This window comes from Myotis nattereri (assembly GCF_964212035.1).
Source record: "Myotis nattereri genome assembly, chromosome: 2".
Lineage (NCBI taxonomy): Eukaryota > Metazoa > Chordata > Mammalia > Chiroptera > Vespertilionidae > Myotis > Myotis nattereri.
The window spans coordinates 121,130,684-121,146,731 of NC_138076.1; the positions used below are offsets into that span (position 1 = coordinate 121,130,684).

Here is a 16,048-nt window from a genome sequence, read left to right on the forward strand (position 1 = left end):
GAGTCATTCATTTTAAAACAAGAGAATCAATTCCCTTGAAAATATTTTGAAAGGTTTTAAGCAAAATTTAGCATTTAGGAAAGATAAGGAAAGACAAGAAGTAAGAGAACAGAAATCGAGAGAAACCAAGATGGCGGCATAGGTAAACACCGGAGTTTGCTGCCTCGAACAACCACTTCAAAAATACAACTAAAAGACAGAACAGACATCATCCAGAACCACAGGAAGGCTGGCTGAGTGGAAGTTCTACAACTAGGAGGAAAGAGTAAAACATACCGAGACTCAGAGGAGGCGCAGTGCTGAAGTAAAATACTAAGGTGCGGAGTGCATGCGGAGCGGGCTGGCGGCTGAGGGCGTGATTATTGTTTTCAATCAGGAGGGAGTCTCAGACTCTGAGCTCCAGCTCCGGGCGAATGTCTAGGGACCCAGACTCATACGGGAGAAGCAGGACTGTCTGGCATCGCTCAGAACCCTGAGGCAGCTTTCTCTCTGAGGGGCTTGCAGCAATTACTGGGACACTGAGAAGCAGAGCCTCTGAGGGGAAGACTGAGAGCAGCCATAATTGCTAACCCTGCCCTGTTGATCCCATGGGACCCGCCCTGCCCAAGCCCTGCAGGGAGACTTTTGCTGAATAGCCTCAGACAAAGGCTAGATTAGCACCTCCCTAGAGATCCAGGAGCCAGGAAACCCAGAGGTCAGAGTGGGACCATCCAGTTTGCAGCTCTGTGGAACCATAAAAGACACACTCAGGGGGAAGACTCAGTGAGCACCAAAGGCCCACCGAAGCAAGTCTAGCCCCAGAGGGGTGTCTCCAGCACAGAAGTTCTCCCACTGCAGACACAGCTGATTCTCACAGCCAACTGGCCTGGAGGTCAATTCCTCACAGTGATAACTACAACAATCAAGGCTTAATTACAACAAGACTGTGCACAAAGCCCACAAGGGGGTGCACCAAGAGTGTCTACCTCAGGTAATTGGGACACTTAGCACAGAAAGGAACTCTACTGAACACAGTGAAGCATAAAAAATGCCGAGACAAAGAAACAGGACACAAATGACAGAATGGGAGGAAAGCAAACTGCTGGATATAGAGTTCAAAACCACACTTGTAAGGTCTTTAAAGAAGTGTCTAGAAGCCGCCGATAAACTTAATAAGGCCCTCGAAAAGACTGGTGAGACCGCCGATAAATGTAGTGAGATCTTCAAGAAGACTGGTGAGACCGCCGATAAATGTAGTGAGATCCTCGAGAAATCTAATGAGACCCTCGATGTTGTGATAGGACCAACTAGAAATTAAGCATACACTGACTGAAATAAAGAACATTATACAGACTCCCAACAGCAGACCGGAGGAGCGCAAGAATCAAGTCAAAGATTTGAAATACGAAGAAGCAAAAAACACCCAATCAGAAAAGCAAAATGAAAAAAGAATCCAAAAATACGAAGATAATGTAAGGAGCCTCTGGGACAGCTTCAAGCGTACCAACATCCGAATTATAGGGGTGCCAGAAGATGAGAGAGAGCAAGATATTGAAAACCTATTTGAAGAAATAATGACAGAAAACTTCCCCCACCTGGTGAAAGAAATGGACTTCCAAGTCCAGGAAGCGCAGAGAACCCCAAACAAAAGGAATCCAAAGAGGACCACACCAAGACACATCATAATTAAAATGCCAAGAGCAAATACAAAGAGAGAATCCTAAAAGCAGCAAGAGAAAGAAAATCAGTTACCTACAAGGGAGTACCCGTACGACTGTCAGCTGATTTCTCAACAGAATCTTTGCAGGCCAGAAGGGAGTGGCAAGGAATATTCAAAGTGATGAATGCCAAGAACCTACAACCAAGACTACTTTATCCAGCAAAACTATCATTCAGAAATGAAGGCCAGATAAAGAGCTTCACAGATAAGGAAAAGCTAAAGGAGTTCATCACCACCAAACCAGTACTATATGAAATGCTGAAAGGTATCCTTTAAGAAGAGGAAGAAGAAGAAAAAGGTAAAGATACAAATTATGAACAACAAATACACATCTATTAACAAGTGAATCTAAAAATCAAGGGAATAAATAACCTGATGAACAGTATGAACTGGTGATTGTAACAGAATCAGGGACATAGAAAGGGAATGGACTATTCTTGGGGTGGGGAGGCGGGGAAGGGGTGTGGGGTGAGGGAAGAGACTGGACAATAATCGTGCACCTATGGATGAGGACAGTGGGTAGGGACTGAGGGCGGAGGGTGGGGTGGGAACTGGGTGGAGGGGAGTTATGGTGGGGAAAAAAGAGTAACTAATGTAATAATCTGAACAATAAAGATTTAATTAAAAAAAAAAAAGGAGTAAGAGCACTTAGGTAATCTTACTAATAGTTATATGGGGGCCCAGCCAGTGTGGCTCAGTGGTTGAGCACTGACCTATGAACCAGAGGTTATAGTTCGATTCCCAGTCAAGGCACATGCCCAGGTTGCGGGCTTGATCCCCAGTAGGGGTCACACAGGAGACAACCATCAATGATTCTCTCTCATCATTATTGTTTCTATTTCTCTCTCCTTTCTCTCTGAAATTAATATATATATATATATATATTTTAAACATTTATACAGGGAAGTACATTTATGTCAGGTGGTATAAAATAGAATAGATTTTTATAAAAAGGTAATTAATATTAAGCATGTGGTATACAAAACTCACACTGCATAAGTATAGATCACATTTAAGTATTTTCACTTTTAAACTTGATTCTGAAGGAAAAGGCAACAAAAAAATAGAACCTTTAAATTTCCTAGATTCTGTGGGACTCATGATTTTAAATGAAAAGAGATTCACTACAAAACTTTAGAATAGCAGTAATTGATACAGACTTATGACTAAGTTCAGGGTGATAAAAGTACTAATAAAATATTTAAATTGATGATATAGGTAATTTTTGCAAAATTAAGTTGGAAGTATGCCTTTCTAAAGAGATTACATTTTATGAACATGCCAATTTTAATTACTCCAAAAAGAGATAAAAATGCTTAAACTGATTAATTGAAATCTTAAATTTGTATTTCTACAATCTTTGCTACTCAAATTTATCTCTATATATTTAGTGTCACAAAAGCCAAGAAATTTATCAGTAAATTAACTTTTATATGTGCTTGAATTTTTTCATCTCTTAGCAAGAACCTAGGCCTAACTAATAACAAAGGGTTTTGTACTAAGAAACTATCTAAAAAAAAAAAAAAAAGAATATGTCTTTGAAATAGTAATCATTTATAGGGAGGTTTGGAAGTGGTAATATAAGAGGAAGGATGCTTCTCACCATCCTTCTGAGGCTGAGCTCCTGCTTCTGTAACTGCTGTTGGAGGCACCATGGACCCAGGCTGCAAAACAGAGATACAGATACCACAAAAATCTTTAGCTTTGGTCAGTCTTAAAATTTGGCCTGCTGCTTTTCCTCTTATAAAGAGCATATGTGAAGAAACACTTAGGTCTGAGGGTATTTTTTTTTAACAGCCTAAAAATAGGTCTAATGTAAAGAAAAAAGTATTTTAATGAAGAAATTGAGTCTTAATGCTTCTACATGGCTTTCTTAATTTTTCCTATGGTATACTTGAGTATAACTTGAATATTCATAGAAAACTAGTTTTAATCAGAACACTATTATGTCACATGCCTGAAAGGATTAGAGTATAACCTCCTCTGAATCATAAATACAAAACCTTTAGTATAATTCTAACCAGAGAAAAAGAAAAGCATTTTTCAAATAAAATCTTTTCCAGTTACACTACTGGGTCAGTGTTAATTTTTCATTAACCGGTTTCATTTCTGCTAGCTTGAACAAACAAAGACAAAATAGGTGTTAAAGGTATCAATAGTCAAATTTACAGTTTATGTTCTAAGAACATAATACATAGGGTTATGGGAAGATTTTATCAAGATTTTCAAAACTTACGCCAACTGCAGATGTTACTGCAATAGTCTCTGGACTAAGTGCTCTTCTCAACTGAGCATCAAGATCTTCCAGAGGTTGCTGGGATTGAATGAAAACAACCATAATAAATATAGGTCTTTGGCATATTCAGAATCCCTATGTATAGACCATTTATATAGGACATACTGTTTTATGCTTTAGATTGACATGACATAATGTGTGTCTATTCACGGAATATGAAACTCAATATACCAAATTCAATTTAGATATACTAGTACTGCTTGAATGATTTACCAGTCTCTCAAAATGTTATGTCAACCTCAAACTTTAGAGAAACTGTTGCATTTATGTTTTTACAGTTTCTTAGAAAAACTGTTACATTTGTTTTTATAGTTTCTAAGTTTTCTTTCTTACCTTTTATGTTTAATGTTACTGAAAGTGATAAAAAAGTTGTCTATTTGTCCTCTCCTTAAAATATGTTCTGAAAAATTTATCAAGGTCTACTGGTAGATTAAAAGTTATCACATGTTCCCTATTTTCTTCTTCAGTTTGGTACATCTTTCTGAGACCTTGGCCTTACAAATAAAAGATGGCACTATCAAGTAATATTATTCTTTTTGTAAATCCTTAATAATCTATACTCTTATACCTGCCCTATAAATGACAGAAAGGAGGAACTGGAGGTCTGAGTATCCCATCCTATTAACCAGGTCTTACTACCATCCATCTCAAGGCCATAAACTTTACTCTTGCCACAGTCTCTTAACATCTATCTATCTTGGCTTCCAGCAACCTATTCTTCTATAGCTTTTACTTATGCTATTCCCTGTCTATATGTAGGCTCTATCTACTTATCCCTCCACATGTCTTATTGCTGTTTCTCATCACACTTACAGCTCTCTTAGAATTATAAATACATGCTTCTAATGAGAAAATAGGTGTGAAACTCCCAATTTACAGACTTCCACAATGCAATTTTTTTCAAAACTTAGTGGCTGATGAAGTGGTTTCTCTGTTGGAGTTAAAACTTTATTATGGTAAGTTCATTAAATTATGTGCTACTGTATATCTGGGATCAAAGAAGTAAAGACAAATTCAGGCTTTTCAAATTAGCAATTTACTATGTTTTTCTTTTACAGTTCTAAAATAAATTTCTAATTTAGTTTCAATGTTTACTAGGCTTGACCCACACAGAAGTTTTTTCATGGTTACAATGGATGCATAACGAGTACTTCCTATGGGAATTCAACTAAATGTGTGGGGTGGTAGAGTAGGGTGGAAAAGGAAGGAATTTAAATACTGTAAGCAATTCTGACCACCATCCTACCCAGTGGGTAGAACTGAGTGTGAGATAGGAATCTCACATTCACATCACTGGTCTTAATTCCTCTATGAGGAATCTCATTTCACCTGAGCTGAGTGATTTTTCTATTTAAAGATATATCTTTTTCATGAAATAGCACCCTATAACCATCTATATATAAACCAATTACTTAATTTAATGTTCATTAAAAGAAATGTCAAATTCAAGAAAAAAAATGGTTGTACTAAACTCATAGAAAAAGGCTATTATCAATTATTAGTATGGTACCCTTTCCTAAGGAACTTTCAAAGTTAATTCTGTATACATGTAATTTTTACTTCCATGAAATCTAGAGCAAATTACCTCATACCTAAGATGCAATTTCACTATTCTACGAATGAAAGAAGGAATTTTATTTGTTTGGCAAAATATCAATTTTGCTATTTTCTTCCTTCGTAAAATATGAAAAAATATTAATATTAAATGTTTTCTGGATGACTTGAAGCAACATTACAAATAAAAGAACTATGAAGCTTCTTACTTTAAATAGGGCTTGGGTCATTAGCTACACTATTTTAAAAGAAAGCTGTTACTAAGTCAAAACCAAATAGAAGCCAGAAGCCATGATCCCACAATGAAGAATTTAAATACCCTTTGTGAAAGAAAATAGGGGCACATTAAGAAATATGCCAAGTCTTGGGGCACCTGAGTTTGTGAAGGTCCTGGAAAAGGTGGCAGCTGCTCACTGGATGGAATACCAGCTAGAAGTTCAGAACCCACTGACACAACCTACAGACAATGAAGGGAAATTCAAGTCCATGAGACACTGAAATGTAAAGACTGGAGAACAAATCAACTAATTCAAATTGCAGAAGCATAAGAATAACATGTATCTAGTTAACGCATGCTTGTCATCTGGGTTATACTCTTAAATAAAGGACATTGTAACCATGATACTATTATAGGGATTACTGTGACATACCAATAAAATGAATAGTAAAATTTAATAAGAAGTTATTCTCCAGGGAAAATAGAGGGAACAAAGGTTGTGTGGACATGAGAAGCACAGTCCAGATATTTTTGAACCACTGCCGTGGTACAATATAATCAAGCTTTTCCAAAAACAAACAATACTTTTCTGAGAAAACAAAAACAATTCAGAAGTAACCAAGGGTCAGGCCTGATAACAAAAGGCATCAGAAATCCAATACTATCAAGCAATTTGTTTTCTGTCTGAGTAAAACCTCTATATTAACTACTGTTAAAAGCATTTCCTATCAATGGCAATGCATACAATACAGTAGAAAAAAAGTACAGCCTTATTACTTGGAAAAGATCAGAGAGATTGAAGATGGCAGAATGAGAGGAAACCCACCATAGTGGATTAGAAAACACCTTCTAGTTATTTTATTCTTAAGATTAGATTCTTCTCCTTTGTATCACATTATTAACTTCCAATTTTTTATTGACCCCATATTATACATCTGTGGAATCTAAGCAAAGCAGATAATTTGCTTCATTCTCATTGAAACAAAGATTATGAACTTCTGTTACTGTGTATAATTGCCAGTAGAAGCATTTAGCTGTCTTTTGGGATAGAGTCCTTCAATTTGTACCAATTAGGAAGAAATGTCTGTAATTTTACCTGATTATTATAATTCTTAGAAAATCGTGCAGTATAGGTAACCCCCAAATCATGCCATATTTCAAAAGGAAAAATCTCTCATGTTCAATGTACATATACCCTACCACCTTCAATCTATTTATTTAATAAATACCAAGTGCCTATTATTAGGCAGACATTTTTATAACTTCATTTGTAATTTGCAAGGCTGAGTGGAAAAATGCATATATTAGAAGGAAAAAGAGTGGTTATATTAATTTAATTATTTCAAAACAAGAATCTTACTGGAGCCTTAGTTAAAGGTAGCTTTGACGGAGCAGTTCCAGGTTTCACTCCTGGTGTAGTGCTGACGGGGGCTGAAACATAGCTGACTGAAGTAGAAACTTGCCCAGGTGTTACCACTGGTATAACAGGCAAACCAGTTGTTCCTAATGGCAAACTGGTTGGTGGTAAGCAAGTACTTGTAGTTGAAGTCATGAGTTTGCTGGGTGCAACAGCAGTCGTTGGGATACCTGGTGTGGCATTGGTTTCTACTACTAGTGATGTCTCCAATGAGACAGAGGCATGTTGAGTTCCAGATGAGCCGTGTTCACTAAAGAGAGATCGCAGCTTTTCCTCCAGAGTCTTTATGTCATCAATTCCAGGAGCTTTGGGCTGTGTATCAGCATCTATTTCAGGACAGTGTGTATGAGGCTGGTTGGGAAGCAAAGCTGGTTGAGGCTGACTATGAATTAGTGTCTGCTGTACAGCAGGCACACTAGCAACAGGCTGTGCCAAAGGTGGGATAGTAGGTACTTGGGGTAATAAAGGTGTAGAAGTAGGTCCTGCTGCTTGGGCAAGGACAGGAGTAGAAGCTATAACTGAGGGAATGACCACAGGATGCACCCCACCAGGTTGAGAAATGGAACCAGATACTGCTGCTCCAGGGGAAGAGGAGGAGGGTGCAGAGTGGGACAAAGCCAATCCAGCTGTGCTGCTATGAGATATTTTATCAAGTGAGTGTGCACTAACCACTACTGTCTCAGCTAGTGTAGGAGCAGAGGTGCTGCTGCTAAGCTGAAGAGATGGCTGTGAAGCTAAGCTTGGGAACGGAGTGGTGTTAGAAACTGAGGTTAATGTGGCTGCCCCTGTAGTAGTACTGCCTGCTGATGGCTGAGATAATGCAGGTGGAGGATTAGCCCCTGGAGCAGCAGCACTGCTCACTGCAGAGGCTGAAGTTGTTGAAACCGGTCTAGAGGGTAAAGTACCTATACTAGAAACAACACTCCCAGATGTGGGAGCCAGAACCGACTGGGATGTTGCTGATGTTGAGACAACTGCAGGTATAGTGATGCCTGAAACCATGCTGGAAAGCACTGGTGATTCATCAGACACAGGTGGTATACAGAGTTCACTTGAAGTTACACTTGTGCAGGTGGTAATCCCTTTTTCAGTGGGCACTGTAATCTCAGACTGAATGACTGATGTGGAAATGTCATTAAGAGGGCAGCTAGTTACAGGGACTGATACTGAAAGTGTGGCTGCTGTGGTGGGGACTCCAGCAATGCTACCCATGGGAGGAGGTACTACTGGAAATGTTGGTCCTGTCTGACTAAAGTTGGGAGGTGCTGTATTGGGTCCTTCTGTCATCTGGGCATTTTTTAGTTCAGAAAAGGCCTGCTGTAGACTAAGGGATGAAGCAGAGTGAGACAAATTCATTCCAGCACCATGAGACGTAGAGGCAGCAACTGCAAAGGAAAAGAAAAAATTCAGAATCAGTCCATTTTTAAAGGGTGGATTCAAAAGAATGTCCTAGCAATCTGTTTTTGGATTACCAACTAGGCCACATACCAACAAGGTTTAAAAACTCTTCCAAGGGCCCTGCTGGCATGCCTCAGTTGATCTATGAACCACTAGGTCACAGTTCAATTTCAAGTCAAGGCACATGCCCAGGTTGCGGGCTTGATCCCCAGTGTGGGGCATGAAGAGGCAGCCGATCAATGATTTTCTCTCATCATTGATGTATCTATCTTTCCCTCTCCTTTCCTCTTTTAAAACAATAAAAATATATTAAAAAACAATAACTCTCCCAAGGAAATGATAGGCTCTAAAATAGCAAAGTAGTTAGATCAAAGTAAGTTAGTGTATACTATTATCTGTTTCTGAAAACAAACACAAAACCATGAAGTAACTTCAAAGCATATGCAATAGTACTAAATGGAAAAGCAAATACATATTGCTGTATCTATACAGTATCTATTACGTGGACTGTATCTAGTTATGGCTGTACCTTTGGCTCTTTTTCTTTAATCTCTATTCATCACTTATTTCCTTTCTTCGTATGTTTATCTGTTAGTTATAATACCAATTTTCTAATCTCTTTTATTGTCTGTGTCATTATTTGAACTACTGCTAGATGACCTAGCTTCCAATATAGCAGAGATGCCACAAAATTTATAGAAGTATGTGGTAGAAGCAATTCCTTACCCGTATCTGATATTTCACCGGAGAAAACTTTTGATTCTCGTAATCGACTTTCTGGCACAGGACTCACTATAAACCGTCTTCCAGCAGAATGAACAACTTGAGTTAAAGAATTGGTAGGAATGCCTAGTTTAAAAGAAACAAACCACTTGATTGCATTATTATTATACTGTATATACTGTCACTGACATGAAGCTTTAAGATTTTATTATTAGCACACTTCGGTCAAAGGTAAGAGCAAACACAGAAAGAAAAGAGATTCATTCACCTATTTGTTGTGTCATGGAAGATGCAGGAAGTGGTTGTTTGAACTCTCCTTCCAATTTCTACAACAAACAAAAGTAGTTCAATTCATTCTCAATGCAATCTGAATTAGGCAAATTGCCACATGCAAAGAGAACACAAGTGTGTGATCATCTCAGACATATGATCACTGGATATTTTGCTTGGCACTACAGTAATATGTTAAACAAACAAACCTTCACTATGGGAATGTTGAACCTACTTGAGAATCTGAAAAGCCATAGTCATCCTTTCCCTGTAGACTCTCCAATCCCTGGTCACCCTCTGGTTCCACACTGACATCCTCACTGAGCATTTCATCAGCTTTTTCAATAATTTCCCGCACTTGATCCACAAAAGACTCTCTCTCTGTTGCTAGAATGAAGTCATTGTTCACCTGTAAAAGAAATGTGATATCAGTCTGATTAGTACAATGTTTCTCAAGCTTTAAGTCATTCAATTACCAACTTCATGACTTCTGTCCTATCTGCATACCACCTATATTATTATTTACTTGATATGAAAGTTCTTCAATACTAGTTAGGTATGTCCTATACAAAAACATCCTAAATCACAGGCTTGGTGTACTAGTTATATTCACATAGAAATAAATGTAAAAATATATTACAAAATACTGTATATTTGGCTAGGGCAGTGGCTACTTAGATCAAGTACTAAGGTAAAACTGGAATTCCAAATGGAGACATACCATAATTGTTGCTATCTCCTCGGGATTGTCACCATCTAAATCAAATTTGAATGTAACCATTTTCCGATTGTGAGTCTCTAACTGACATTCTACTACCCGGTCTCCTTTATTTGAAACCTAAAAAGAAAAAGAAAAGGTACTTCATATCTTGGAAAACCACATTCACCTTTGTTACTGAATTTGAGAAAGTAATGCAGATTATCACTTGAACTTAAGCCTGATGTTACCACTGGTATTCCTGGCACTGGTACTCTGCCTCTTAAACTGGTAGAAAGAAAATATTAGCCTTTGAGACACATACTCATCTTCCACTAGTTTGAAAGAAATGTAAACTAAAACTGTTCTTTTTCTAAAAGGTAAATAGAGTCTTATCATAGAAATATGGAATTTAACTATCATTTGAGTGATTAGAAAGTCCTAAAATTTCATCAGTACACCTGAGAGTTAGAAATAGCCACATAATATAAACTATAGGAAACCCACATATCAGCAATACTTACATTCAAAATTCTCAATTTTGGGCGAGAAGTCTTTTCATGACGAGATCGACTTCTTACAGATTTTCGATAATGCCGTTTTGCAGTTCTCCCTTCATGCCTTCCACTCGATGATGGGACATTCTCATTGCCATCACTCATACCTGAAGCAACATCTGAATGTGCACTTCAAAAAAAGAGTTCAGTTTACAATATGAGACTTAAAGTTTTGATATTTTTAAGTTTCATATCATCTTACTACCAGTCAAGGACAGAGAATTTTACTTACCTGTCTATAGAAGAGACCAAAGTGGTAGGCTGGGTAGGTTGTGGCTGTGCTATTGGAACTGGCTCTGGAGGAGCAACCTGAGACACTCCCTGAGTACTCTGTGAATAGAAAGGATAATTCAAATCTTGGCAGTACTACATTTCATTTACTATTCACCATTCCCAACAAGCTATTCTTTTTACTTTTCTTATCCCTCCCCTAAGTCCTAGAAGCACTAAATTTACTAGTAATTCTCAATATTCAGCATCTAGAGATAGTGGTCTTAAAATTCCAAAGGAAGTTTCTAAAGCTAGTCTCTGAAATAGACTGCATGGTGTGATACCAGCCAACATAGCTGCTAGATAGTGAGAAACTATAATTTGCCATGCAGCCAGCATCTTACCAGAAGTGTGCAATAGGGCAGGCAGAGTAAAGTGCAAAGATGATTCAGATCTTTCTCCTAGCAGGGCAAAAATGATTACTGGGAGCACAGCAGGATAAGATATTCTTACGACTGCCAATGGCAAGAATTTGTGAAAGGAGAAGAATAATGGCTAAAGTACTAGCTAGAGAAGTGAAGTGCTAATAGGGTTAATCTTCTCCAAGGCACACTCACTTCCCAACAGAACAACCAGTGGCAACAAGGCCCCCACATTGGCATTTCATTCTGCTGTAAGAAAAAGTCATTCAGAAGTTAGTTTGAAATAGTCTCCAAATGAGTTCTAAACCAGGGAACCTATGTTTCTGCTCTGTAATTTTTATCCCATTACATATATATGTTTTAGATGTTAACATGCAGAAATTCCATTTACCTCCAGAGCTGCTTGCTGGGAGGATGTAGTGGGGGCTTGTGCTAAACTCACTGCTGGTTGGGACACTTGAACCTGTCCTCCTATACTGCCCACAGGAACTACAAGATTTGATTCCATATAAGGCTGCACCACTGTAGGAAAGTAACCTGGTGTAGCTAATGCTTCTGTAGGCATGGGAGGGGATAAGACTGTAGAAGGGATGCAAACAGAAGCCACGGTGGAAGAGGGAGCAATATTTGAATCTCCTGGATATTGCAGTGGCAATCGAGGTGGGAAGCCCTGTGATAGAAATGAGGAAGGTGAGTTAGTGCAGGTCAGGTCATCAAATTAGCAAAACAGCAAGACATGCCAAAAAAAAAAAAAAAGGGAGAGAGAGAAAGAATGCACATAGCAAAGAATAGTAGCCCACTCTTTTTCTAATAATTTAAAGATTTCTGATTTCAATTTAGGGGACAGGATTCTACAACTGTGTTTTAAGTTGCTGTTTTGGTTTTTTTTCCCTTCCAGAAATATCTACTTTCTAGTCAATCTTAAGTGGAAGAATGAAAAAGCTCTTCAAGGTATCAGTCATTCCAGTCATATCATGACCTGCTAATCTTCTAAATCCAAACCCTGAAGCTTTTTATTGATACCATGTTAGTTACTCTATTTATTCTTATTACAAAAGTAGCCTGATGTACTCTTAGTAGCCATATCTAGCATTTAATTAGCTTTCACTGAGTTTTAAATGAACCATTTTTCTCCCAAGAGGTATCTTCAGAAAAATGGAAATGAATCATTACACATCATCACCCTATCCTTTCTCAGAATTTTACTATTTTAGTTTCTCTAGGAAAGATCAGCAACTACTGTTATTGCTAGTTATTCTGATATAAAACTACTATATTTTCAAGTCCTTGATGGTCTACTATAAGAACAAAACCCTCTGGTGCCCTCCTTTTTGCTAGATAACACAATACCTGGTACAGAACATCTCCAGAGGGAAGTGGAACCTCAGCAGCTTGTCCAAGGTTAGCTGGTAGTCCCATGGACTGAACTGATGGCTGCAGAAGCTGTGGGTGAACCTGACTTGGCAGCTGAGTCACAGGCTGCAGAAGGGTTGGAAGCTGACTAGAAGCCAGAGTTGATCCCCCTGGGATCACAGATGCTGTAGCCGATGAAGCCAAGGTGAGCAGAGGCTGATTAATGCCAGCTGCAATTGTGATGGGAAGGGTTGAGAAACCTGTCTGAGCCGCAGACACATGAGGAGCTGATATAGGAATTTGAGAGACAGAGTACTGAGGGAGTAAGGAAGTAGGGAGTGGCTGTCCCATAGGGAGGAAATGAGCACCAGAATGGACTGGAACAACTGAGGGTTGTGTTGCAACTGAGATCTGAGGTTCGCCTTGGATAGTTGGTACTGGCTGGGAAACTGGAAGCTGAGAAGGTAAAGAAAACAAAACAGACAGATTTAAAAAAAAAAAAAGAAGAAGCAAGGCCACCAAAGCAAGACATGTATTAGCTCAAAGGAATGAAAATTTAAAAAGAAAACAACAAGAAGAAACTCTGGATACATTAGTGTAAGTTAATATGCCACATAAAAATAGGGAAAGGATTGCAGGATACAAAGAGGATGATTGGCTACTGTTCCAGATCTTTGTAGAGAAGTTTACTAATGCTTCATTTTTCAACAATAAAATGAGGACCCTTCCACAGGCAAGGCTTTTTTGTTCATAGCATTAATTGAGATATATTTCCCATACCATAATTCACTGGCAGGTTTGCAGTCACTAAATCTATGACTGCTATTACTATAGTTACCGAAATTCAAATGAATTTCTTTATTCCCAGTGGAATTATATTTCATCAATATTGCCTGTAACAAAGGCCTATAAAAGTAGGTATATTTACCGTATTTCACTGATTCTATGATGTAATCATCCCTCTCCTGCACTCTGTCATTTTAACATTTGTGAAACTGAGATATATCTTACAATTAATGGTGTATCAGTACTTAGAGATACATAAAACAATGGTGCATTTTACAACTGATAATATCTCAGAGCAATAAAATATGACAGAAACAATATATTGTGCCAAAATACAAGCACAACAAGCCCCAGTGTTAAAGTTGGAAAAAGGTAATTCAGAAGAGCATTCCTTCTATGGGGCACTTTTCAAGTGATTGAAAGGATGCCTTAGAAAAGAAATCATTCTATAAAAGGGGTTTTTATGACTTACTATCATTAGGCAATGAGGGATAAAACAATGCATAAATCTACATGAAAATACAGCATATTCCCTGGAATATTAGATAGCTGACACAACTCTAGAAAATGTAACATTTATTAACCCACCAGTTCTAATTCTTGTCAAAATGATTTTAGACTCTTGTCAAACCTAAAAGTTAAATATTTTTAGATGGTCACTGCTCAGTATGTATCCATTTACATTAAACAATGCATATGCACAAAAGGAGCAATTTTTTACTTCATTTTTGCAAAGAAACAAACAACTTTGATATTGCACCATTAGAGAAAGTAGAAGTCTATCTACATGAAAGAACAGGTTACATGGAATTCCCTTTAGCATACTCTTAGGAACCATTTACCTGTTTTCCAGCTGATACTTGAGGCAAGACCTGTGAAGCCTGAGGCTGACTCACTGGCTGTGCAGTAGTGGCCTCACTGGAGGTTGTTGTCTGTGGAAGTGAATACTGCACTGTCTGTTGAGGGGGCGCTGTCTGTTGTATTCCCTGTTGCTGAGAATAAAATATAATTACTCAGTTTTATTTCAAGTCATTAAGAGCATGTTTTCAAGGAATTACGTTTGCCTAAGGCCTTCAGTGCCTGAAAATGATTTTAGTAATCAAGACAAACCCAAATTCATCAGTTCCCCTTCACATTTCTCTTTTTCCTCTGGTGTTCTTTACTTGTGGTGGTACCACCAAGAACAATTAACCAGTGTTTCAAAACTTGAGTCACCACTGGTTCTTCACTCAGCATTCCCCCTTGCCTCAATAGCATGTCATTTATAAAGATCTTTAGATACCATATCCAAGTAGGTCCTACCTCCTCCAACCCCACTACCCCTTTTTTCCTATTTCTCCATTATCAGCTTTCACTTTGGTCCTCTATTAAACTAATCCAATCTCCCCCTTTAATCTTTCCAAAATCTATTTTATAAACTGTATAATTAATTTACTTGAAAAATAGCTCTGGTTATAGCTACAAAATAGTGAGAAGAGCATTGTATTAGGAATTTTAGTTTTATCATTTACTAGCTGTAATACCTTAGAGACTGTTCACTTTACTGCCAAAATGAAGTTTCCTTCTTTGAAAATAAGGACACTGTCAACTCAAGTCAAACAAAGCATGACAAAGGAAATGACTTTTGGGAGTCAACATATGCTGGCCACTCTGGTGTAACACACTTAAACTTAATGCATGACACATATTTGTACTCAAATACTAATCTTTATAATAAATTAATTGCTCCCTTTTGTGTAACAAAAATCTGAACTTCATAGCTGACTTAAGGTTTTCTAATACCTATAACTAATTTAAAAAATTATAATACAAAAACAATACCTGTTTGTAATAAAAATTTTAACGAATACATTAGATTATAAAGTTAAATGAAAATACCCCAACCCCATTTCTCAGTGGCAACCACTATTAGTTTAGTGCATCTTTATGATTTTTTTAAATATATAAATACATTTTCCTTTGTTAAAATAAAAACATGCCTATTATATAAAAAGTGGTCTCTAGACTGATGAAAAGGGACAGATCCAAAGACTGAGAAACAGCGATCAGGCTATCAATCCCCAGAAGGAAAGTAGGGGAGGGCGGGGGTAAGGGGAAGAGATCAACCGAAGGACTTGTATACATGTATATAAGCCAAACCAATGGACATGGACAACGGGGATGGGATCGTGAGTGTGCGGGGCGGGGGGGGGGGGGGGGGGGGGAGGTTGGGGGCTAATGGGGGGGATGAGGACACATTTGTAATACCTTAACTAATAATAGTAATAATAAAAAAAGTGTTCTCTAACATGTTTTCATTTCATTTATCAATGGCATCAATGTTCCAATGATGACTATTTTCGTTGATTTCTTAGAAAAATAAAATCACCAGTAGTCATGTTCATTTTATTCTTATTTAACTATTTCTGATAATGCAATTTTCTTATTTTAACTTAAAAAAAGAGGGACA

The 16,048-nt window shown here is 37.8% G+C and overlaps 1 protein-coding gene across 3 annotated transcripts in view; it reads right to left on the bottom strand.

The window, feature by feature from the left end:
* WNK1 (WNK lysine deficient protein kinase 1) overlaps nucleotides 1-16,048 on the bottom strand; it is a 154,167-nt gene that overhangs the window by 28,125 nt on the left and 109,994 nt on the right. For 2 of the 3 annotated variants that reach the window (XM_081083650.1, XM_081083652.1), the window contains 13 exons: nucleotides 14,442-14,591; nucleotides 12,811-13,269; nucleotides 11,852-12,130; nucleotides 11,061-11,158; nucleotides 10,796-10,958; nucleotides 10,296-10,412; nucleotides 9,810-9,983; nucleotides 9,573-9,630; nucleotides 9,308-9,430; nucleotides 7,127-8,568; nucleotides 5,923-6,006; nucleotides 3,936-4,013; nucleotides 3,303-3,363 (listed from right to left, as the gene is read on the bottom strand). In XM_081083650.1, the coding sequence (XP_080939776.1) occupies nucleotides 3,303-3,363; nucleotides 3,936-4,013; nucleotides 5,923-6,006; nucleotides 7,127-8,568; nucleotides 9,308-9,430; nucleotides 9,573-9,630; nucleotides 9,810-9,983; nucleotides 10,296-10,412; nucleotides 10,796-10,958; nucleotides 11,061-11,158; nucleotides 11,852-12,130; nucleotides 12,811-13,269; nucleotides 14,442-14,591 (3,286 nt within the window). The remainder of the gene's footprint in view (nucleotides 1-3,302; nucleotides 3,364-3,935; nucleotides 4,014-5,922; nucleotides 6,007-7,126; nucleotides 8,569-9,307; nucleotides 9,431-9,572; nucleotides 9,631-9,809; nucleotides 9,984-10,295; nucleotides 10,413-10,795; nucleotides 10,959-11,060; nucleotides 11,159-11,851; nucleotides 12,131-12,810; nucleotides 13,270-14,441; nucleotides 14,592-16,048) is intronic. The other variant, XM_081083651.1, reaches the window with a different exon arrangement.